The sequence below is a fragment of the Mustelus asterias genome, chromosome 15 (genome assembly GCF_964213995.1).
Source record: "Mustelus asterias chromosome 15, sMusAst1.hap1.1, whole genome shotgun sequence".
NCBI classification, from domain to species: Eukaryota; Metazoa; Chordata; class Chondrichthyes; order Carcharhiniformes; family Triakidae; genus Mustelus; species Mustelus asterias.
The window spans coordinates 77,159,090-77,185,629 of NC_135815.1; the positions used below are offsets into that span (position 1 = coordinate 77,159,090).

Genomic DNA, 26,540 nt, shown 5'->3' on the forward strand with positions numbered 1-26,540 from the left:
CATTTATTTTTATTTATTATATAAGTGTGAACTGAAAACTATTAAGATAACGGCAAAATACTGCAGATGCTGGAATCTGAAACAAAAACAGAAAATTCTGGAGAATCTCAGCAGGTAAAGTAAAGTTTATTTATTAGTGTCACAAGTAAGGCTGACAACGCTGCATGAAGTTACTGTGAAATTCCCCTAGTCGCCACAGATTGGCACCCATTCGGGTCAATGCACCTAACCAGTACGTTTTTCAGAATGTGGGAGGAAACCGGAGCACCAAGAGGAAGCCCCCCCCCAGACAGGGGGAGAAGATGTGGCCAAATTCCCCTCCAGTTCGATTTTCAAGTTTGCCCTCGACATCACTGTAGTGAGTCGGATCTCAAACAATGACAAGACAGAGTACAGGAATGAGGTAGAGAATCTGGTGAATTGGTGCGGCAACAATAATCTGTCCCTCAATGTCATACAGTGAAAAGTATTGTTTCTTGCACAGACAAAACATACTGCTCATAGAGAAGGAAACGAGAGAGTGCAAAGTGTAGTGTTACAGTCATAGCTAGGGTATAGAGAAAGATCAACTTATTGCAAGGTAGGTCCATTCAAAAGTCTGACAGCAACAGGGAAGAAGCTGTTCTTGAGTCGGTTGGTATGTGACCTCAGACTTTTGTATCTTTTTCCCAACAGGAGAAGGTGGAAGAGAGAATGACTGGAGTGCGTGGGGTCCTTAATTATGCTGGCTGCTTTGCCGAGGCAGCGGGACGTGTAGACAGAGTCAATGGATGGGAGGCTGGTTTGTGTGATGGATTGGGCTACATTCACGACCTTTTGTAGTTCCTTGCGGTCTTGGGGTCGAGCAGGAGCCATACCAAGCTGTGATACAACCAGAAAGAATGCTTTCTATGGTGCATCTGTAAAAGTTGGTGAGATCGTAGCTGACATGCCAAATTTCCTTAGTCTTCTGAGAAAGTAGAGGCGTTGGTGGGCTTTCTTAACTATAGTGTCAGCATTGGGGGACCAGGACAGGTTGTTGGTGATCTGGACACCTAAAAACTTGAAGCTCTCGACCCTTTCTACTTCGTCCCCGTCGATGTAGACTGGGCATGTTCTCCTTTACGCTTCCTGAAGTCGATGACAATCTCCTTTGTTTTGTTGACATTGAGGGAGAGATTATTGTTGCTGCACCAGTTCACCAGATTCTCTCTCTCATTCCTGTACTCTGTCTCTTCATTGTTTGAGATCCAACTCACTACGGTGATGTCGTCAGCAAACCTGAAAATCGAATTGGAGGGGAATTTGGCTGCACCGTCATAGGTGTATAAGGAGTATAGTAAGGGCTGAGAACACAGCCTTGTGGGGCACCGGTGTTGCGGATGATTGTGGAGGAGGTGTTGTTGCCTATCCTTACTGATTGTGGTCTGTGAGTTAGGAAGTTCAGGATCCAGTCGCAGAGGGAGGTGCTGAGGCCCAGGCTGCGGAGTTTGGAGATGTGTTTCGTGGGAATAATGGTGTTGAAGGCTGAGGTGTAGTCAATAAATAGGAGTCTGACATAGGTGTCCTTGTTATCTGGGTGTTCCAGGGTTGAGCGCAGGGCCAGGGAAATGGCGTCTGTTGCGGACCTGTTGCGGCGATAGGCAAACTGTAGTGGATCCAGGTAGTCTGGGAGGCTGGAATTGATTTGTGCCATGACGAACCTTTCGAAGCATTTCATAATGATGGATGTCAGAGCCACCGGCTGATAGTCATTAAGGCACGCTGCTTGGTTTTTCTTAGGTACCGGGATGATGGTCGTCTTTTTGAAGCAGATAGGGACCTCAGATTGTTGTAAACATTTTCCATGCTAACAAATTGAAGGAGACGAAAAGCAAAAAGTGATATTGCTAACAGCCCAGATTTTCAGTGTAATAAGAAGCCTGATCTATCCAGATGGCACGACTCAAAACTTCTAATAAACTGGTAGACCTGGTAAAACACCACTACAACCTGAAGCCCCTAGTAATTCTCCAGCGATATTGCTTCAACATGGCTGGGATAACCACTGGGAACCAGTAACTGAGTTCTTGACTAGGATGCGGAAACTAGTTGAACACTGCAAATTTAAACCGCCTCTTAATCAAATGACTCCCTATACCAGATCCCTGACTCCCTATACCAGGCCTCTGATTCCCTATACCAGGCCTCTGATTCCCTATACCAGGCCTCTGACTCCCTATACCAGGCCTCTGACTCACTATACCAGGCCTCTGATTCCCTATACCAGGCCTCTGACTCACTATACCAGGCCTCTGACTCACTATACCAGGCCTCTGACTCCCTATACCAGATCCCTGACTCCCTATACCAGGCCTCTGACTCCCTATACCAGGCCTCTGACTCCCTATACCAGGCCTCTGATTCCCTATACCAGGCCTCTGATTCCCTATACCAGGCCTCTGACTCCCTATACCAGGCCTCTGACTCACTATACCAGGCCTCTGATTCCCTATACCAGGCCTCTGATTCCCTATACCAGGCCTCTGACTCACTATACCAGGCCTCTGACTCCCTATACCAGGCCTCTGATTCCCTATACCAGGCCTCTGATTCCCTATACCAGGCCTCTGACTCCCTATACCAGGCCTCTGACTCCCTATACCAGGCCTCTGATTCCCTATACCAGGCCTCTGATTCCCTATACCAGGCCTCTGATTCCCTATACCAGGCCTCTGACTCTCTATACCAGATCCCTGGCTCACTATACCAGGCCTCTGATTCCCTATACCGGACCCCTGATTCCCTATACCAGGCCTCTGACCCCCTTTACCAGACTCCTGACTCCCTATACCAGATCCCTGACTCCCTATACCAGGCCTCTGACTCACTATACCAGGCCTCTGATTCCCTATACCAGACCCCTGACTCCCTATACCAGACCCCTGACTCCCTATACCAGGCCTCTGATTCCCTATACCAGGCCTCTGATTCCCTATACCAGGCCTCTGATTCCCTATACCAGACCCCTGACTCCCTATACCAGGCCTCTGACTCCCTATACCAGGCCTCTGATTCCCTATACCAGGCCTCTGATTCCCTATACCAGGCCTCTGACTCACTATACCAGGCCTCTGACTCCCTATACCAGGCCTCTGATTCCCTATACCAGGCCTCTGATTCCCTATACCAGGCCTCTGACTCCCTATACCAGGCCTCTGACTCCCTATACCAGGCCTCTGATTCCCTATACCAGGCCACTGATTCCCTACACCAGGCCTCTGACTCCCTATACCAGACCCCTGACTCCCTATACCAGGCCTCTGACTCCCTATACCAGGCCTCTGATTCCCTATACCAGGCCTCTGATTCCCTATACCAGGCCTCTGATTCCCTATACCAGGCCTCTGACTCCCTATACCAGGCCTCTGACCCCCTATACCAGGCCTCTGATTCCCTATACCAGACCTCTGACTCCCTATACCAGGCCTCTGATTCCCTATACCAGGCCTCTGACTCCCTAAACCAGGCCTCTGACTCCCTATACCAGACCTCTGATTCCCTATACCAGGCCTCTGATTCCCTATACCAGACCCCTGACTCCCTATACCAGGCCTCTGATTCCCTATACCAGACCCCTGATTCCCTATACCAGGCCTCTGATTCCCTATACCAGGCCTCTGACTCCCTTTACCAGACTCCTGACTCCCTATACCAGATCCCTGATTCCCTATACCAGGCCTCTGACTCACTATACCAGGCCTCTGATTCCCTATACCAGATCCCTGATTCCCTATACCAGGCCTCTGACTCACTATACCAGGCCCCTGACCCTTATATCAGGCCCCTGACCCCTATATCAGACCCCTGACACCCTATACCAGACCCCTCACCTCTATACCAGGCCCCTGACCCCTATAACAGACCTCTCTCTCCCAATACTAAGTCTCTGACCCCATACCAGTCCCCCGACTCCCTATACCAGACCCCTGACACACCTTGGTGATTCTGCAATGGATGTTGAACTAATTGCTAATGCTGCCTGCTTCTGCTTGGCATGATTGGCTGGTGTAGAAACTTTGATGTGGAGATGCCGGCGTTGGACTGGGGTGAACACAGTAAGAAGTCTCACAACACCAGGTTAAAGTCCAACAGGTTTATTTGGTAGCAAATACCATAAGCTTTCGGAGCGCTGCTCCTTCGTCAGATGGCGTCCATCTGACGAAGGAGCAGCGCTCCGAAAGCTTATGGTATTTGCTACCAAATAAACCTGTTGGACTTTAACCTGGTGTTGTGAGACTTCTTATCTAGAAACTTTGGGCCATGGTATTGGTTGTGCCACCCCACCCTGCTAGGCAGCTGCTGGCAGGATCACACGATTCACTCACCAGCTCCTGGGTGAAATTGAGACACCTCAAAAAATGCCCTTTGTAGGTGGGGGCCTCCTGTTGAGACCTGTGTTGCTTCTCCTCTGTACACAGTTTCCCCTCTCTGCTACCTGTGTCCCATCTCCAAGTCATGCTGCAGACCAAACTGTAGCACCCATTAAAAGGAGCAGGCTTTCTCCAGACAGGAGAGTTGAAGAGAGGGAATCCCTGAGCCGTTTACAGTGGAAGGCATAGTGGCACAGATAGTGGGGTGATTAAAATGAGGGATATGCAAGTGGCTGGGCTTGGAGGAGCGTAGTGTGTTGCAGGGCTGGAGGTGGCTACAGAGATCGGGAGAGGCTTTGGCTGGAATTTGAACACAAGGATGATCATTTTTAAATGGAAATAAAAGCAAGACTTGCTTTTACACAGAACTTTTACAACCACCAGATATCCCAAAATGCTTTACAGCCAATGAATTTTTTTTGATGTCTATTCACAGCTGAGATATAGGGAACACAGCAGCCAGTTTACACACAGCAAACTCTTTTGATTTGATTTATTCTTGTCACATGTATTAACAGACAGTGAAAAGTATTGTTGCTTGCGTGCTATACAGACAAAACATACCGTTCATAGAGAAGGAAACGAGAGAGTGCAGAATGTAGTGTTACAGATAGAGCTAGGGTGTAGGGAAAGATCAACTGAATGCAAGGTAAGTCCATTCAAAAGTCTGACAGCAGCAGGGAAGAAGCTGTTCTTGAGTCGGTTGGTATGTGACCTCAGAGTTTTGTATCTTTTTCCCGAAGGAAGAAGGTGGAAGAGAGAATGTCCGGGGTGCGTATGGTCCTTAATTATGCTGGCTGCTTTGCCGAGGCAGCGGGAAGTATAGACAGAGTCAATGGATGGGAGGCTGGTTTGTGTGATGGATTGGGCTACATTCACAACCTTTTGTAGTTCCTTGCAGTCTTGGGCAGAGCAGGAGCCATACCAAGCTGTGATACAACCAGAAAGAATGCTTTCTACGGTGCATCTGTAAAAGTTGGTGAATCATAGCTCTCACGAACAACACCGTGGCAATAAGCATGTAAACTGTTCTTGAGGGATGTTGACTGTGAGATAGAAATCGGCCAAGACACCAGGGATAACTGCCCCCCCCGTTCTTCAAAATTGTGTTGTGAGATCTTTTATATCAGCTGGAGCAGGCAAATCCTGCTTTAATTTCACATTTCAGCCAATATGGTACCTCTAAGTGTGCAGCACTCCCTCAGCACTGCACTAGAGTATCAGCCTTGATTGTTGTGCTTGGGTCCTAGAGTGAGAATTGCACCACACCCGTCTGACTCAGAGGTGAGCGTTATTCCAACGGAACAACAGCTGATACCTGAGGCTTTGCACAAAGATATTGGTGATTGTGTTGCAAGTTTACTGCCCCCCCCCCCCTCCTCCGCCCAATCCCCTGTGGTGCTGAACACTTGCCCGGCCAGAGTTTACATGGTTAATGGGAGGGTAGCTCATTTGCAAGGGGTCAGTGGATACAAATGCCACTCAGGGCATTCCTTCAGTGCCTGCCTACCCATATGCTTGGGAGCAGCTGTAGCCATGGGAGGTTGTGGCCCTTGCCAAGTCCAGATTTTGCCATCACTATGATTGACTCCTAATCATGCTCTCTGGGGTTTTATCTCAGAAGGCAGGCAGGGCCCCGGTGGTGAGGGCCGCATTGCCCTGTGTGGCATCTGTCATTCTTCAGTTATCCTGGTCTACTGGTTGTCACTGATCCAATGGCTGATCGTCCTTGGTCCAAACTATGAGCCCCTGGATCCAGCCTCTCCCAGGATTTGCTGACAGAAGCTGGAAGAACCTCTGTGGAATTCTGGGGCCCGTGTTATCCTGAAGGTAAATTTAAAAATGATATTTTTAGATCAAAATTTACTTTGCCCTGTTCATACACTTGCCCTAAAATACGTGGAAGGTGGCAGATGGAAAATAACGTGAATAAGAATGAAGTTATCCACTGTGGTAACAAAAACAGAAGAGTATTTTTTAAGAGATTGGGAAGTGTTAATATCCAAAGGGATCTGGGTGTCTTTGTTCATGAGTCACTAAAAGCTAACACACAGGTGCAGCAAGCAATTTGGAAGGCAAATGGCTTTCATCGCAAGGGGATTTGAACACAGGAGTGTTGCTTCAATTGTATAAAGCCTTGGTGAGACTGTGTCTGAAGAATTGTGTACAGTTTTGGTCCCCTTACCTAAAGAAGGATATACTTGCCAGAGAGGAAGTGCAGCAAAGTTTCACCAGATTGATTCCTGGGATGGCAGGATTGTCCTATGAGGAGAGATTGAGGATATTGGCCTATATTCTCTAGAGGTTAGAAAAAACGAGAGGTGATCTGATTGGAACATACAAAATGCTGACAGGGCTTGACAAGGTAGACACAGGAAGGATGTTTCCCCTGACTGGGGAGGTCTGGAACTAAGGGACGTGGTTTCAGAATAAGGGGTAGGCCATATAGGACTAAGGTGAGGAGGAATTTCTTCATTCAGAGGGTGGTAATCTTTGCAATTCTCTACCCCAGAGGGTTGTGAAGGCTTAGTCGATGAGTCTGTTCAAGATAGAGGTCAAAGCAGGTGGTGAACACATCGAGGGATATGGCGATAGTGCGGGAAATGGCGGTGAGGCAGAAGATCAGTCATGATCTAATTGAATGGTGGACCAGGCTAAAGGGGCTGAATGGCCTACTCCTGTTCCTGTTTCCTATGTCTCTAGGGACCTTTCCCCATTAACCTCAGCCTAAACAGAAGCTATCTCCATCTCAGGAACCATGGGATATTTTATTGCTTTTTAGAGTTCATCGCTAAAGTTTAAAGTATTAGAAAGTGAAGGGTTGAATGTTAGTAACAGGTTTTAATAAGAGTTGTTGGTTGGCAATTTTCTCGTTTCCATGTTGGATTTGAATCAGGCCGGTTTTTGTCAAACCACCAGCTCGGTTTTAACAAAGAACTTGGTGGCAACAGGGCTGACTCTGCTCGGAAGGGAGTGGGGAGGGAAACAGGCAGTTTTCTTTCCAAATGGTTCTGCTCACTGACTAACAAACCTGTCCTACCTGTTTCCCCTCCCACTCCCTTCCATGCAGAGTGAGCCCTGTTGCCACCGATTTCCTTATTAGGAGCCGAGCTGAGGTTGATCTCGGGTGAGCCACTTTGACACAAACCAGTCGAATTGCACTTCCGGCGCCACAGCATTGATCACCCGATCTGCCAAACCAGCAATACTCGCTGCTGGGGAGAACTCCTTCCTCTTCACATCCTCCTGCAGCCAAATTCCTTCTGATGTGTGGACAGGGGGAAAGCATTGATATCTGATCAGGCAACCGTGAAAAATTCTTCCAACATTAAACACCTCTTCCGTTTTATAACATGGTCCTGAAGTCAGAAATACCCACAGGGGAGTCTGCCTGTTTTTGGGCAAAATACCCCGTTGAGGGGTAGATCAGTTCTGGGGGGGACCACCTGACCTCGGCTATAAGCCTGGTCCTGAACCCGAGACCACTTTCAGATCAACTTTCATCACGACTGTGCCTGACAATAACAATTTGTATTTAGATAGCGCCGTTAATGTAATTAAATTCCAAGGAATGTTATCCAACAAAATTGACAGTGAGCCACATAAGGGGACAATAAAGCAGATGACTGAAAGCTCAGTCAACGAGAGGCTTTAAATAGCATCTAAAAGGAGGAAAGGAAGACCGAGAGATTTAGGGGAAGGGGTTCCAGAGCCCAGGCCTTCAGCTACTCAAGGCATGACTGTCAATGCAGCAAGAATTAAATCTGGAGGAGGAAACAGAGAGAGGGACGGGGGAGGGGGGGGGGGGATTACAGATAGAGGGAGGGGTAACAGAGAGAGGGAGGGGGAGATTACAGATAGAGGGAGGGGTAACAGAGAAGGAGCAGGTGATTAAAGAGAGAGGGAGGGGTTGATTACAAAGGGAGGGGGTAACAGAGAGAGGGAGGAGCACATTACAGAGGGGGTGATTACAGAGAGGGAGAAGGATATTACTGAGAGGGAGGAAGTCACAGAGAGAGGGAGGGGGAGATTACGGGGGGGGGAGGGGGGAGATTACCGTGTGAGGGAGGGGAATTTACAGAGAGAGGGAGGTGAGATTACAGAGAGAGGGAGGAGGTAACAGAGAGAGGGAAGGGGAGATTACAGAGAGAGGGAGGGGGGTAACAGAGATATGGAAGGAGAGATTACCGAAGGAGAGGGAGGAGAGATTAGAGAGAGAAGAGGATGAGAGATTGCAGAGCAATGACTTGAACAGGCGAAAGAGCATCAAGACCTCAGACGAAACACTGCATGTCCTGAGCTGGACAGGAGGAGAGACGTATCCACAGTGGGAGCAGGAATCCCTCCGCTCCATACTGGATGAAGTTTAATGAGATTTGCCAAGTTATTTCAATATCATGTGCCATATCCTTCCAAGTGCACCAATAGCTTTATCGACTCCTCAATGCACTGTACCTCCATCAGTCACCTACCAACAACCTCTTGTCAGTCAGGCCTCAGCCATAATATTAATGGACTCTATTCTATCTGACCTTGTAAGCCTCACTCCTCACAGCTTACACACACACTGGTAGCTATCCAACCATCAAAGCCATATTCCCCCCAAATGTTTTCACAGCACACTATCTTTTCCTTTGCAGGAGAAGGTGCTACATAACAAGAGGCAGCAGCAAAGAACTGAAAGAGAACAATGACTACCTGTTTTGTGAAGATTGCAAGACGCTCTTTATGGATGAATGCCCTGTGCGTGGTCCTCCAATATTCATCAAGGACACGGGCATTGAATTCAGCCAACCTGACAGAGCATGTTTAATCCTTCCAGAGGGTCTCAGCATGGCAACTTCAAAAATTCAAAAAGCTGGTCTTGGTGTATAGAATGAAGGAAAGGTTTATTGGTAAAGGAGTTCACTTTGGACCCTATGAAGGAATCGTATCAAATGAAGAATCAGCTGCTGTCAGTGGATATTCATGGATGATAAGTTCTTCAGATGGTTCTCAACTTTCATAGAATCATAGTGTCCCTACAGTGCAGAAGGAGGCCATTTGACCCATCGAGTCTGCACCAACCACAATCCCACCCAGGTCCTATCCCCATGCATTTACCCTAGCTAGCCCCCTTGACACTAAGGGGCAATTTACCACGGCCAATCCTCCTAACCCAGACATCTTTGGACAGTGGGAGGAAACCAGAGCACCAGAAGAAACGCACGCAGACACGGGGAGAACGTGCAGACTCCACGCAGACAGTGACCCAAGCTGGGAATTGAACCCGTGTCCCTGGCGCTGTGAGGCAGCAGTGCTAACCACTGTGCCACCGCGCCACCCTTATTTGTTTATTTAAAAAAGTTCAAACTTTATTTGAACGCAGTTTCAATAAGTTATTTAAGGTTTCTTTTCCTGGTTGCTACTAGGTGCAGCTGATAAGTAGAAAACAAATGAAGACAATATCAGCTTTTGCCCTGATCTTTAGCAAATTGATCTAGCCTGAAAACCTGTCGAGATGTAGAGAGGCTCCGGTTTTCTACCACACTCCAAAGGTGGGCGGGTTAGGTTGATTGGCCATGGTAAATTGCCCCTTAGTGTCAGGGGGATTAGCAGGGTAAATATATGGGGTTATGGGGATGGGGCCTGGATGGGATTGTTGCTGGTGCAGGCTTGATGGCCGAATGGCCTCCTTCTGCATTTTAGGGATTCCATGATTCTAAGTAGGCCAGCATGTTTTAACCTCCCTCCATGGAGAGGACATCCTTGGCTATCATGGGAAAGGACATTGCTGAGATTGTGGTCACTAGTGATACTGAAGTGATCAGTAATGTGGGTATCTAATCCTTTTTCTCCCATCTCATTGCTCTCTCATCCCCCAGTCTCCTCTGCGGGAGGTTGCAGAGGGTGTAATCACAAATTTCTCACTTTCTCCTCTCCCCTCACCCTGACTTAGCTCTTGTTCCTTTTTCATTTCAGAAACCAAAGAGTTGGAACCCGTCCCGTCAGTGGAAGAAAGAGCAAGAAGAGAAGTGATAATGAAGAGAGACAGTCGCTTGATCTTCAACTCGCAGTCACCAACTCCGAAAAATGACAACATACCTATTTGTGAGCTTGGAAAGAGGAGAGATCTGCACTAAGCCATAGGAGCTAGGGGGAAAGGTCAGTGCTGAAGGACAGATTGCACACGAGCTTTGCAGCAAAGGACTCAGATGAGGATTTTGATGAGGCAAGCCACAGCGGAAGGCTAAAATAAGCAAAATGCTGCGGATGTTTGTGCCTATATAAAAATTGGAGCCGGGAGGTTTACAGCATGGAAGCCGAGGTTGGGATTGAGTAGAATCCACCGGCTGTACATCTGAGTGTAGCTGGAGGTGGCATTCAGACACATTGGTGGAGTGAATGTGAAAGGTGTTTTCTGGAGCTGAGGAATACAGGAACTGGAATAGACCAGTGAACCCTTCAGCTCCTTCGAACATAAACATAAGAACAAAAGAAAATAAATTATCCTGCCATTCAATGAGATCATGAGGCGGCACGGTGGCACAGTGTGGGCAGCACGGTGGCACAGTGGTCAGCACTGCTGCCTCTCAGCGCCAAGGACCTGGGTTCAATTCCCGGCTTGGGTCACTATCTGTGTGGAGTCTGTACTTTCCGTGTCTGTGTGGGTTTCCCCCTGGTGCTCCGGTTTCCTCCCACAGTCTGAAAGACGTGCTGGTTAGGTGCATTGGCCATGCTAAATTCCCCCTCAATTAACATTAAAATTAAAGTTTATTTATTAGTCACAAGTAGGCTTACATTCACACTGCAATGACGGTACTGTGAAAATCCCCTGAACAAGTGCCAGAGTGTGGCGACTAGGGGATTTTCACTGTAACTTCATTACAATGTTAATCCAAGCCTACTTGTGACACTAATAAATAAGCTTTAACTTTAAGATCATGGCTGATCTGTGTCCTAACTCCACCTACCCACCTTTTCCCATTCCTTTAACATTTGTGGTTTACTAAAACCCATCAACTCAGATTTGCGGAAGACAGTTCCAACCATTCTTTCCACGTGGAAATGTTTCCTAATTTCACTCCCGGCTCCAATTTTTATATTCTGCCCTCTCATCCTGGGTTTCTCAAAAAGTAGAAATAGTTTAACTCGATTGATCCTATTAGTTTCCAATAAAATCTTGAAAATTTCAGCAAAATCATCCCTTAATCTTCTGAATTCTGCGGAATCCTTCCAAGGCCAATACATCCTTCCTAAGTTGTGATGCCCAGAACTGAACACAGTATTCCAGATGTGATTTAACCAGGGCTTTGTGCAGCTGTGGCATAAATTCTGCTCCCTCGCACTCTAGTACTCTATGGCCATCATTCCATTAAACTTTATTTGATTATTTTCTATCTCTACCCATGATATTTTAATGATCTATGTACATGGTCAGCTTGGTAACACCAGGGGTCGACCGAGAAGGTGGCGAGATCAAGGTGGGTTTGATACTCGGACGATGCCATTAAGGGAAAACATGAAGGTGATAGTGTAGGAATGGAACCCCAAGGGTAATATTATAGATAGGAGGAGAAGCTATCGGAGATTATGGGCGGGATTTTACGGCCTTGCTCGTCTCGAAACCGTAAAATCCTGCCCAAGGTCAATGGACCTGCCCATGCTCTGCCCCTCGCCCACTCCGATTCCCGTGGTGGGTGGGCCAGCAAAATTTCGGCCTATATTTTTTTTGTTATGTTGGGATGTGGACATCGCTGGCTAGGCCAGCATTTATTGCCCATCTCTAATTACACTTGGGAAGTTGGTGCCTTCTTGAACCACTGCAGTCCATGTGGTGGAGGTAATTTCTAGCAGTTTGATACAACTGAGTGGCTTGCTAGGCCATTTCAGTGGGCAGTTAAGAGTCAACCACATTGCTGTGGGTCTGGAATCACATGTAGGCCAGACCAGGTAAGGATGGCAGATTTCCTTCTCTAAAGGAGATCAAGGAACCAGATGGGTTTTCTTTTAACAATGGTCATGGACTTTTAATTTCAGGTTTGTGTTGAATCTGGTGGGATTTGAACCCTGGTCCCCAGAGCATTCCCCTGGGGTCACGGGTAGATGTTTAAATCACGGGTAGATAGTTTTCTGATCGATAAGGGAATTAGGGGATATGGGGAGCAGGCGGGTAAGTGGAACTGATTCGCTTCAGATCAGCCATGATCTTGTTGAATGGCGGGGCAGGCTCGAAGGGCCAGATGGCCTACTCCTGCTCCTATTTCTTATGTTCTTATGTCCCTTGATTAATAGTCCGGTGACAATACCAGCACATCACTGCCTTCCTTAATACAATGGCCAGAGTCTCCGACCTCACCCACAGCTGGAATTATCCAGTCCCGCTGCTGTGAACAAAGATTTGACTGAGCGCCAAATTCTCCGTTCTCGCTGGCAGTGGTAGCGAGGTGTGCGAGAATGGAGCATTCCAGCCTAATGTATTTGTTACGAGGAATAAGAGATCAGACCCACTCAGGTGGATCGTAGAACAGTAGAACCGCAGAATGATTAACAATGTTAGAACGTGGGGGAGTGGCACTAACTGAACTTGCTCTTTCGGAGAGTCAGCGCTGACACGACAAGGCCTCTTTCTGTGCTGGAAACGTCTGTGATTCTGTGGTGTGGAAGGCAAAGGAAACATTGAGGAGAATGAGGATGGGCAATGAGCTGTTCTTGCAGTCGCATAGGATGGGGAAATAAAACCATTTTAACAAACTCTGCGCAGGGACTGCATTCCGGAACTTCATGTTAGTGACAGCAACAATCTGGGACAAATGTGGCAGCGTCGCTTTGTGCGGGTTAGCAGCACCGAGATTCACCAAGCAGAACATATTCCTTGCAAATGTTTTAACAGTGACACTCCCTACCACAATGTAAATCACTCTTGCATGACTGTGGCTGGCTGACAGCTAAACTATCTCTCTATCAGACTTCAGAACTTGCCTGTGCCTGTTGCTGTTCTGAGTCATGGATTCCAACTGCGTTTCTTTCTCAGACACTGAGCCCTGCCCTTCATCACCTGATTCCTGACACACGGTTCTCCTCAATCCTCATTAATCATGGTGCAGGCTGCTCGGCCTAGACAATTTGAAAGTGTAGAGCAAGACTTACATTTGTATAGCGCCCTTTGTGACTTTTTAGGACGTTGCAAAGGGCTTTATAGCCAATTAGGGTCATTCTGAAGTATAGTCACTGTAACGATTTTAATCAGGCAATTGAGTTGGCCTGCTTGAATAAGAACTCCCTGACTGAGTAAGGTACATTCGCGGTCAGGTGTCTCTGGAGAGGGAGCATGCGGTGTCCACGGGCGCGGTTGACGCCTTCCGTGACCGCTGGGCACCGCAGGGGCTGGGGTGTATTATCGACCCTGATAATCACCTTTTGGTTTGATGTTTTAAGTTTCCTTTCGACTTTGTTTTTGGTTCGGGCTGTTCCCCCTTTCTTTTGGGGAGCTGCCCCTTTTAATTTGTCCCTAAGTTAATTTGAGTTCATTTACTTGGTTGGTGTTGAAAGACATCCCTGACTGAGTAAGGGCCAAATTGGTGATCCAATCAGGGAGCCCCATGCTCTGTTCCTCTGGCACTCCGGATGTAGACTGCACACTGACAGCACTCTGTATAGTGTTGTTGGATCTTGTAAATAAAGGAACTTTGGTGAAGGGACTTCCGCCTCCGAGGACTTATTACAGTCACTGCTGTAATGTAGGATAGCCAATTTGTGCACAGCAAGCTCCCACAAATAGCAGTGTGATAAATGACCAGATAATGATTTTTATGTGATATTGATTGACGGATAATTGTTGGTCAGGACACTGGAGGTAACTCCCATGTTATTCTTTGAAAAAATGCCATGGGGATATTTTGTGTCCACCACAAGGCAGACAGGGCCTCAGTTCAATGTAGCAGCTGAAAAAACAGCACCTCTGACAGTGCAGCACTCCCGCAGTACTGCACTGGAGTGTTAGCCTGGATTGTTGTGCTCAATTCCTATGATTTAATTGCCCCAATGATGGGTGGGTGGAGGCCAAGAGAGGGTTAAGCCAAAAAGAAACGGGGAATGCATTCCCCTTCTGATAAGTCTGAACCTATTGCCATAATCAGGACAGTGGATTTTGCGCTGTACTTGTGTCCTGACTTGGAGACATGCAACAGTTCATTATCATATTTAAGTAAAGCTTCCACTGTGCAATTGATTTTACTTTAACAGATGCTACCTGGGTTTCTCAGGGCTTACAAACCTGGCAGCAGAATGCAGTTGGGAATGATCTGCTGCAGTGCATTGAACGTTGCATTGTGCAGTTGTCTTCTTAAAGAGACCGTACATGTATTCCTAGAAGCATAGGGAAGAATTCCACGTTTTTAAAGAGCTTCTTATTGAATCTTACTGTTTCTTCCAAAGAACTTTATAATGATGACAGGGAGGGCGAAAAATAGGAAACGTTACTTTCCGATATGTAACTTTTGGAAGGTATTTCTCTGCTTTATGGGAACAGCATCTTAAGTTGGAGATTTAGGAAACACATTGAGGCTGTAGCCGAGGGTTGCCCAGGGTACGGTCGCGGGCCATAATCCAGCCTGCCATGCCTCTGTATCCAGCCCACAGACTCACTGCTCAGAATACAGGTAAATGGAAGTGATAGAACTGCAAGGAGGGAAAAAAGAATTGAAATGTGGCCCCGACACGAAACAGTTAAACACCCCTGCTGTAGCCTATTAAACACACAAGAGACAATCCAGCTCAGGATTAACAACAAGAAAGTGTACACACACACACACACACACACTGATCTCACAACAATAACCATCCAAATAACTCAAAATTAATCTTAGATCTTCACAAAGAAGTTGTTTCTTTGGACGGAATACGATCCTAGATCCTTCATCACACACTTTCACTGCATTGCTGATCAAGATGGTGTTGTCGATGCTCAGTCAGCCATTTTGTGATGTGTATTCAGAGTCACATTTGTATTGCCATGTTGAAAAAAGTGGCTGCGATGTTTGAAAGGCATGATGGCAGGTTTGGCAATCACGTGACGAACCGGCCTGACTCCTCCAACAGACCGTAACAGTCCGGCACATTGTCACAGTCAGATACATAAATGCTACACATGCCAACAACATTCTCAAATCATATGCCGACTGCTTCACTGGTAGGCAAAGTGCAAGGTCTCACATGTTGTGCGGACCCTAATGAGCTCCCAGTCAATGGTGACAAATACTATTTCATGTCAGAAAATAGGCAGAGAAGGAACTGTAGCGCCTACTTGATGCTGACATTGTTGAGAAGTTGGAGATGAGCCTACCACTTGGGTCTCACCCATAACGAGTTGTCAAGAAACACAAAAGTGAGAAGCAGTTTAGAATCTTCATCGATATGCAGACATCCAACCAAGCCATACACACACACCCTGAAAGTCACTTGACACTGACAATTATATCATAGAAGTGAAAGCAAACATACAAACTTGGAGCAAGAGTAGGCCACTCGGCTCCACAACCCTGCTCCGCCAGGCAATAAGATCAGGGCTGATCTAATTGTAACCTCAGCCCCACATTCCTGTCGACCCCCGACAACCTTTCGGGTCGAGAGTTCCAAAGGCTAACAACTCTCAGAGAAAAAAAACCTCACATCTGTCTTAAATGGGTGAACCCTTATTTATCATAGAATCCTACAGTGCAGAAGGAAGCCATTTGGCCCATCGAATCTGCACCATCCACAATCCCACCCAGGCCCTATCCCCATAACCCCATGCATTTAACCTAGCTAGTCCCCCTGACACTGAGGGAGAATTTAGCACAGCCAATCCACCTAACCTACACATCTCTGGACTGTGGGAGGAAACCAGAGCACCCGGAGAAAACCCACGCAGACACAGGGAGAATGTACAAACTCCACACAGACAGTGACTCAAGCCGGGAATCGGACCCGGGTCCCTGGCGCTGTGAGGCAGCAGTGCTAATTACTATACCACCGTGCCGCCCAGTTTTGAACAGTGAATCCTATTTGACCTTGGTTGCTAACCTTAATGCAGGGTACCATCAAATCAAGGTTGCAGGAAAGCCACAATCTCTTACGGTATTCTCCACTCACATTGGACTTGGAGTCAACTCAGCCACTGAGGTATTTCAGTGAATGATTCAGTTTGTGCTTCAAGGATTTCAAGGCACTCTGAGCATCAGTGATGATTTGCTCATCTATGTTCACACTGAAAATCATCTTGAGACGTGTCTCCATGCATGTCTGCAACGCAGGGCTTAGAGAATGTAACCTTTCCTTGAACAAAGGTAAGTGTTTGTCCACTGAAAGTAGAATTGAGTTCTTTGGTCATGTGTTCTGCAGTAAAGGCGCATCTTACCTGATCCACAGAAAGCAGAAACCATTGCAAACGCTGTGGATCCTACACACGGGCAGGAGGTCTGGAATCTGCTAGGACTCATCAGGCACTGCAGACACTTCATTCCTGACCTCGCTATGTTAAGTGCCTCCCCCGATGCGATCTGATAAAAGAGACCACCAAATGGGAGTGGACACACAAACAGATCAAACAACAGTTGTCAGCAAGTTGTACAGATCTTGAGCCATAGATGCAGTCCCTTTTGGCCGAGGTACCGTTCTCATTTGGAAAGGCAAGCCAAGTAAGCCATCAATCCTTGCGACGACAAACAGAGTGCTAACACCTGTAGAACATAGAACATAGAACAGTACAGCACAGTACAGGCCCTTCGGCCCACGATGTTGTGCTGAGCTTTGTCCGAAACCAAGATCAAGCTATCCCACTCCCTATCATTCTGGTGTGCTCCATGTGCCTATCCAATAATCGCTTGAAAGTTCCTAAAGTGTCTGACTCCACTATCACTGCAGGCAGTCCATTCCACACCCCAACCACTCTCTGAGTAAAGAACCTACCCCGGACACCCCTCCTATATCTCCCACCATGAACCTTATAGTTATGCCCCCTAGTAACAGCGACATCCACCCGAGGAAATAGTCTCTGAACGTCCACTCTATCTATCTATCCCCCTCATCATCTTATAAACCTCTCATCCTCCTCCGCTCTAAAGAGAAAAGCCTTAGCTCACTCAACCTTTCCTCATAACACCTACCCTCCAAACCAGGCAGCATCCTGGTAAATCTCCTCTGCGCTCTCTCCAATGCTTCCACATCCTTTTTATAGTGAGGTGACCAGAACTGCGCACAATATTCCAAATGTGGTCTCACCAAGGTCCTGTACAGTTGCAGCATAACCCCATGGCTCTTAAACTCAAACCCCCTGTTAATAAACGCTAACACACTATAGGCCTTCTTCACGGCTCCATCCGCTTGAGTGGCAACCTTCAGATATCTGTGGATATGAACCCCAAGATCTCTCTGTTCCTCCACATTCCTCAGAACCCTGCCGTTGACCCTGTAATCCGAATTCAAATTTGTCCTACCAAAATGAATCACCTCGCACTTGTCAGTGTTAAACTCCATCTGCCATTTTTCGGCCCAACTCTGCATCCTATCAATGTCTCTTTGCAGCCTACAACAGCCCTCCACCTCATCCACGACTCCACCAATCTTGGTGTCATCAGCAAATTTACTGACCCACCCTTCAGCCCCCTCCTCCAAGTCATTGATAAAAATCACAAATAGCAGAGGACCCAGCACTGATCCCTGTGGTACACCGCTGGTAACTGGTCTCCAGTCTGAAAATTTTCCATCCACCACCACCCTCTGTCTTCTATGAGATAGCCAGTTACTTATCCAATCGGCCCAATTTCCCTCTATCCCACACCTCCTTACTTTCTTCATGAGCCAACCATCTTGTGAATATCTTGTAGAACAAGATATTCACAGAGAGAGAGAGAGTAGTGCTTTCAATCATGTGAGGCATCTTACACTTTCATCTCTACTCGTGTGGAAGTGAGTCTCAAGTAATAACTGATCATAGACCGTTAGCAAACTTGTTTAACTATCGACACAGAATCACCCACTCAAATAGAGCATTGGATATTCAAGCTACAAGAGTATGAGTTCCACATTGAGTATCCACCAGGCAAGCTCAACTCTGCAGGCTGTCTTAAACAACATTTGTTGCTGGCAGTCTTACTAGTCATGAAGAAAAGGTTGCCAAACAACATCTTCACCATTTAAGTCAAAATGTTGCGCCAAAGGGGCAGCATGGTGGCACAGTGGTCAGCACTGCTTCCTCACAGTGCCAGAGACCCGGGTTCAATTCCTGGCTTGGGTCACTGTCTGTGTGGAGTTTGCACGTTCTCCCCATGTCTGCATAGGTTTCCTCCAAGTGCTCTGGTTTCCTCCTACTGTCCAAAGATGTTTGCGTTAGGTGGATTGGCCATAGTAAATTGCCCCATAGTGTCAGGGGGACTAGCTAGGATAAGTGCATGGGGTTATGGGGATAGAGTGTGGTTGTAGTCAGTACAGACTCGATGGGCCAACTGGCCTCCTTCTGCACTAGGATTCTATGATTCTAAAACTGACACAAAGATAGGTAGGAAAGTCAGATATGAAGGGGACAAAAGGAGGCCACAAAAGGTCATAGGTAGGTTAGTGGGCAAAGATCTAGCAAATGGGGTATCATATGGGCAAATGTGAAATTGTCCATTTTGGTAGGAAGAATAAAAGGAAGCTATTATCTAAATGGTGAGAGATTGCAGATTCCTGAGATTCAGAGGGATCCATGTGTCCTAGTTCATGAATCATAAAAGGCTAGTATTCAGGTACAGCAAATAATTTGGATAGCTAGTAGAATGTTATTGTTTATTGCAAAGGGAATTAAATATAAAAATAGAGATCACTCGCGAGACAACATCTGGTCATTGTGTACAGTGTTCATCTCCTTATTTAAGGATGGATGTCAATGCATTGGAAACAGTTCAGGGAAGGTTTACTAGATGAATACCAGGTGGGTTGGCTTATGAGGAAATGGGCAGCGCAGTGGCACAGTGGTTAGCACTGCTGCCTCACAGCGCCAGGGACCGGGGTTCGATTCTGGCCTTGACTGACTGTGTGAAGTTTGCATGTTCTCCTCATGTCTATGTGAGTTTCCTCCGGGTGCTTTGGTTTCTTCCCATAGTCCAAAGATGTGTAAGTTAGATGGATAGATGTGTAAGTTAGATGGATTCGACATGGTGAATGTGCGGGGTTACGGGGATAGGGTGGGGGAGAGAGCCAGGGTAAAACATTCTATCACAGAGTCAGTACAGACTCAATGGGCTGAATGGCCTCTATCTGCACTGTAGGGATTCTATGATTCTATGAAAGATTGGACGGGCTAGGCTTGTATCCACTGGAGTTTAGAAGAGTAAGATTAAAATCTTTGAGATCCTGAGGGGTTTTGACAGGGTAGCTGTGGAGAGGACCTATCCTCTTATGGGAGAATCTAGAACTATGGGGTTACAGTTTAAAAATAAGGGATCGCTCATTTAAGATAGAGGTGAGTCTTTGGAACTTTTTCCTGAAAAGACAGTGGAAGTAGAGTCTTTAAATATTTTTAAGGCAGAGCTTGATAGATTCTTGTAAGCAAGTAGGTGAAAGGTTACCTGGGGTAGGCGGGAGCCTATGATCAGATCAGCCATGATTTTGTTGAATGGCGGAGCAGGCTTGAAGGGCTGAGTGGCCTACTCCTAGTCCTAATTTGTACATTTGTATGTATGTTCTAACATCAAGGAAAGTAACAAAACAAGATGAGACATAGCAGCTATGTATGACAGCTATGGAATCCCAAAACTTGAAAGGTGTGATTGAGAGAGTATTTGCAAATGAAATTATTCACACACCATAGCATCTTCACAATGTTTGAAATGTTCACAGTGCAACCACATCTGAGCTTGTGTGAAGCAACAACTATATTGTCATTCCCCAATCATTGAGAGAATGTTGTTTTGTGGATAGAGCATTGTTGGTCACCAGGGTATTGACAAAACCAATCAACTCCTCATGGTAGAGGTATGATTCCTAGGTTTGACCCCAAGGTAGAACCCAAAAGCAATCAGTGTTTGCCATGTTGAGGAACCACAATGTCAAATGTTTGTGATCCTCTCCTGATGTCTGAACTACCTGTGGGACCATTGACTGATGTTTGCATTAATTCTGCAGATTTACCCACTGGTGAACACCTGCCTATTGTCACTAACAACAACAGCGGATTCCCAGTCGTGGAAATGGTTATGTCAACTTCAACAAAAGCAGTCAACCCAAAGCCTGGCCAGATTCCCCTTTCATTTGGAATCCCTCATAAAGTGAGATGTGAGAGTGGATCCCAATCCAACAGCAAGGCTTTCTGTAAATCTGGAAGCTACCTGGTCTACACGTGGCGGCACGGTGGCCCAGTGGTTAGCACTGCTGCCTCATAATGCCAGGGACCCGGGTTCAATTCTGGCTTTGGGTGACTGTCTGTGAAGTTTGCACATTCTCCCGTGTCTGCGTGGGTTTCCTCCCACAGTCTTAGATCTGAGGGTTAGGTAGATTGTCCATGCTAAATTGCCCTTTAGTGTCAGGGGGATTAACAGGGTAAATATGTGGGGTTACGGGGATAGGGCCTGGGTGGGATTGTTGTGGATGCAGGCTTGATGGGCCGAATGGTCTCTTTCTGCACTGTAGGGATTTTATGACTTCCTCATGACTCTATGATTCACTCATTGATAAAGCACGCGCTGAGGGCCAAGAGCTGATGGAGAAGTTGAGAGACTTATATGTGCTTTGAAAAAAGTGGTCCGTACAGCTACATTTGAGAGCAAGCCTGGAGGCAAGAGTTCTATCATTTTCTTTGCAGCTACCTCACTCGACAGCCTCAAGCTACACTCACCTCTGCACACCCTATGCGCACTTGCCTTCCTGAGCTACACTATGGGGCTCATTTTAAAATCCTCATCTGGTTTCAAAATTCCTGAATGGCCTCCCAAACCCTCCCTGTCTCTGCAACCACTCCAAGCCTACAAGCCTCCAATTCAGGAATTCTTGGGCACCCCATGTTTTAATTGGTCCACCATTGCTGGCTGTGTCTTCAGCTGCCCCATCTCTGAACTTTGGAATTCCTTCCCGAAACCTCTCTGGCTTTCGACCTCTCTCTCTCTCTTTCCTTTTAAGGCGTTCCATAAAACCTATCTTCTTGACTGAGCATTTTGTTGTCTGTCCTCATAACCCCCTGCTGTAGCTCTGTAGCCTTGGGACGTTTTGCTGTGTTAAAGACGCTATGTGAATGCAAGAAGTTATTATTGTTTTACACATGTCAGCCAATTTTCACACATTGAGGTCCCACAGAACCAAATCAATAATCTGCGTTAGTGATGTTGAATGAGGGGTAAAATTTGGTCAGGGAGGACATTTCTGCCTTTTTGAAATGGTGCCAAAAAATCTTTGACATCTCCCTGAGAGAACATGTGGGGCCTTGGTTTAACATCTTTTGGAATCATAGAATCCCTACAGTGCAGAAGGAGGCGATTCGGCCCATCGAGTCTTCACCGACTCTCCAGCAGAGCATCTTACCCAGGCCCTATCCCCGTAACCCCATATTTACTCCACTAATCCCCCTAACCAACATATCGATACTAAGGGGCAGTTTAGCATGGCCAATTGACATAACCTGCACATCTTTGGAATGTGGGAGGAAACTGGAGCATCCAGAGGAAACCCACGCAGACATGGGGAGAACATGCAAACTCCACACAGACAGTGACCCGCGGCTGGAATTGAACTCGGGTCCCTGGCGCTGTGAGGCAGCAGCGCTAACCACTGTGCTGTAGAAGGCAGCAATTCTGACGGTGCAGCACTCCCTCGGTACTGTACTGGCGTGCCAGCCTGCATTATGTGCTCAAATACTTGTTGAAAGCAAGGTTTGTCCTAACCAGTGCTTTCTTTCTCAGATACGCAGAACACCGCCCACAGATTTTCCGCCATCCTATAATCTTCAGATTTTGGAATCCCACGCTTGGCAACACTTAATCACTGTTTCCTGATTTACCTCGCCTTTGATTTATTACTCTGAAACTTGATGCTGTCTTACAGTCGGTGCCTTGGTAATTCATCCCTGCCTTTCAGGGAAAAGAAGCATTGCAGAAACACGCAATACTGTGTTCCAGTGTGCAACAATGACACTAAACAGCAGGCACACACAGTAAAGTTCCCATTGAAAAGAGTGAGATTGGAAACTGGGCAGGATGTTATGGAATCACGGGATCATATGACACACAATAAAACATTTGGCCTATTGTACACATCAGTCCTTTGAAAGTGCTATCCAGTTATCCCTATTACACCGCTCTTTCCAAATAGCCCTGCCGATTTTTCCTTTTCATGTATTTATCTAAAATCAGTAAGGTATTAGGTTGCATAGGGAAGGTTAGTCCTGAGCATTATTTCAAACTGAGTTATGACGCAGGGATGGGGGAAGTAAAGCTAAGAATGTGCTGTTCCATATATCTTTCTTCCCAATTGCCCGCTCTTTCAGATCTGATAATCCTTTGGAATGACTGCTTGGCAGACAAGTGAAAAATAACAGCTTGAATTTGTAATGCACCTTTAATACTGAAAAATCTCCCAAAACACTTTGTAACCAGAAAGCAAAAGCTCTGAGCCAAAGCAGGAGAAGAATCGTCAACCAATCCTGTTTCTCTCTTCACAGGTTCCGCCAGACTTGTTCAGTGTTTCCGGCATTCTCTGTTTTTAATTTTGAGGCAGTACGGTGGCACAGCGCCAGGAACCCGGGTTCAATTCTGAACTCGACTGTCTGTGCGGAGTCTGCACGTTCTCCCCGTGTCTGCGTGGGTTTCCTCCGGGTGCTCCGGTTTCCTCCCACAGTCCCAAGATGTGTGGGTTAGGTTGATTGGCCGTGCTAAACTTAGTGTCAGGGGGGATTAGCAGGGTAAATACGTGTGGTTACAGGGATAGGGCCTGGGTGGGATTGTTGTTGGTGCAGACTCGATGGGCTGAATGGCCTCCTGTAGAGAAAAACAATTCCCAGCACCTGCAGTACTTGGCCCTTGAGATATTAGGAAAGATGATTAAAGGCTTGAATACTTTTCAGAAGTGTTTTACCGACCAAAGCTTTGGGACATCCTGAGGTCATGAAAGGCGCTATATCAATGAAATTTCTCTCTTTCCCGCTGCCTTTAAAGGAGACAGGGAGGGAGGCAGAGGGATTCAGGGAGGGAATTGCAGAATGCAGGTGGCCAATCCTTGCTGTTGGTGGCAGGAGGAAGGGAGGGAGGTGGCACAAGTGCCCTCCCCGAGGGACAGAGAGCTCAGATTGAGGGGAGGTGTGTTGTAGGGTTGTAAGTGGCTGCAGAATTAGGGAGGGATGTGGTCATTGAAGGATTTAAATAACAAATTAAGAATTTAAAATTCGGTGGGGTGTTGGAGGACTGAGAGTTGATGCAGGTCAGTGGACACAGGAGCGATGGGTGCGCAGAGCTTGGAGTAGGTTAGGATATGAGTTAAGGAGCTTTGGATAAGTTGATGTGTACAGAGGATGAGGGTGGGAGGTGAAGCAGGCAGACGTTGTAAGAATGAACAAAGTGGAGGTGGCAAGTGATGGATGAGAATTTCAGCAACAGGTAGACGGAGGCAGGGGGGGGAAATGGATGATGTTACAGAGGTGAAAACAAGCAGTCTTCATGAAGGGGAGGATATAGGATCAGAAATCCTGCTCATGTTGAGGCAGAGGATGTAAACAATCTGACTCATGAGTAATCAGAGTGGAAATAATATAAAAACAAAGCACAGCAGGAGCTTAGGAAATTAAACAAAAGGCACTCACTAGGACTTGGTTTAACTCTATTCAGTTATGACATTGCATTCCTTGTCTCTCTCCACAGGCCCATGTCTGTGTTTGCGTCTGTAACAAGTTGTAATTATAGTCAAAGCTGGTTGAAGAAAATAGTTTAAACTGTTTCTTAAGGGTTCAATCTGAGGCAGCTTGGGCCTGGAAAACAATAAGAAATGAGATGGGAATTGCAAATCTCATCCTAACGGCAGGTCACCATTGAACTCTGGACACCCAGTCAGGAACAGAGTACTCTACACTCGGTTAGTAAGGGCATGGGTGGTGTAATGACATCAACAAGGCCCATGAGGTTGGCCTTTTGGACTATGAGCTCCCTGATTGAGGTCATAATTCCCTGCCCAAACAGGGAGCCTCACCTGTATATAAATATGGGAGTGTCAGGTCTTCTGACACTCTGGATTCTGACTGTGTACCTGAAGCTTGTGGAATAGAGTTTGTAAATAAAGGGAATCTGGTGAAGCGACACTGGCTGATGTTGCCGCAGTGTTATTACATTTCTTTGGCTATTTGTGCTACGCGGGTCAGTGTTCCCAGTGCCTTAAGTACCTTTGCAGCTCGATCTCCTCGGGCAGCATCAGGGTCTCTTTACCACAATGGGCCGGTAGCTGTTTACAATGCATCAAGAAGGTCACTGATGCTCTGTTCGAGATGGCTGTCAATTCATACCCTTCCTTATATGAGCAGGCTAATAAGATATATCCAGTAGGAGAAAATGGTATGAATCCCACAAGTGCCAAGGACAGGTTGATGGTACACCTATGTCACTTAAAGCCCCTCACAACATAGCGCGATGGCAGAGTCTTGAAGGACGATGTGGAATTCAGCAGGGCACCTGACTTATTGTGAGGTGCAAATGTGACCATAACCGTGGGCCATTACTCATCTCGAAACTGGGCCTGTGGGGCGAACATTTCAGAAGCACTCTGCCACTAACAAAGCTCTGCATCTCTGGTGGGACCCTCAAGAATATCAGGATGTAGAATTGAAGGGTATATGGCAGAAATGCCTGCAGATCAGTAAACACTGGCTGCTTTCAAGAAACACTGTTAGTTAATAAAGAAATGCCATTTAACTGTGGGTGGGGAGGGGAGCCGCTGAGACCCCAGTGGGTGGGCTGGGGGTGGGGGGGGGAAGGGGTTGGAAGAGGTTACATTTAAAGATGGTGCCCGATCTCAGCACAGCCAGGCTTTGTTGGCATGTGGAGGCCCCTCCCCCCCCCTCCCCCGGGTATGACAGTGTGAAACCCCGCCCCCTTGATTATTTTTTGGCAGTGTCAGCTCTCTTGTCTCAACAGCGCCACCAAGAAAGGAGTGGAGGTGACTGCTGGAACTGCAGGCAGTCCCCAAAGAAGAGATGCAGGCTGGGATTGTACCGGCACGCCCACCCCAGAGTCGGAGTGGGCGAGGCTCGCAGATCGGCATTCTCCGTTGGCCGCGGGCGGGATCTTACGAGCCTCGGGCGAGCGAGGCGGTAAAATTCCATCAGCAGGATCTGGGACTTAAAGAGAAGTGGAAGATGGAGCATAACGTGGGCAAATGTGAGGTTATTCACTTTAAATATAAAAGCAGAATATTCTTAAAAAGGTGTGAAACTTGTAAATATTGTAGTTTGGAGGGACTTGGGCGCACTCATACAAGGAACTCATAAAGTTAGTGGACAGGTACAACAAGCAGAGAGGAAGGCAAATGGCAAGGCCGGTCAGTGGCACAGTGGTTAGCACTGCTGCCTCACAGCACTAGGGACCCAGATTTGATTCCCAGCTTGGGCCACTGCCTGTGTGGACTCTGCATCTTCTCCCTGTGTCTGTGTTGTTCTTCTCCAGGTGCTCTGGTTTCCTCCTACAGTACGAAAGACATGCTGGTTAGGTGCTTTGACCATGCTAAATTCTCCCTCAGTGTACCTGAAAAGGTGCCGGAATGTGGCGATTAGATGATTTTCACAGTAACTTAATTGCAGTGTTAATGTAAGCCTACTAATAAATAAATAAAACCTTTATTGAAAGAGGTTCTTGTGTACAAGAGTAAAGAAGTCTTGTGACAATTGTACAGAAGTTTGGTGAGACCACTCTTGGGTACTGTGTGCAGTTTTGGTCTCCATATTTAAGGAAGGATATTCTTGCATTGGAGACAGCACAGTGAAGGTTCACTCGATTGGTTCTTGGGATGAGAGGGCTGCCCTATGATAAGAAGATGAGGGCCTCACTCTCTGATGTTTAGAAGAATAAAAGGCAATCGCATTGAAACAGGCAAGATTCTGAAAGGACGTGACATAGTTATTTCCCTTGGCTGGGGAATCTAAAACACTGGGGTGCAGTCAGGATAAAGGGCTGATCATTTAGGACT

The 26,540-nt window shown here is 46.9% G+C and overlaps 1 protein-coding gene across 1 annotated transcript in view; it reads left to right on the forward strand.

Moving 5' to 3' along the window:
• LOC144504739 (ribosome-binding protein 1-like) overlaps window positions 1-10,513 on the forward strand; it is a 123,058-nt gene extending 112,545 nt beyond the window's left edge. The window contains exon 24 of the mRNA XM_078230482.1: window positions 10,353-10,513. Within this exon, the coding sequence (XP_078086608.1) occupies window positions 10,353-10,513 (161 nt within the window). The remainder of the gene's footprint in view (window positions 1-10,352) is intronic.
• The last annotated feature ends 16,027 nt before the right edge of the window (window positions 10,514-26,540 follow it).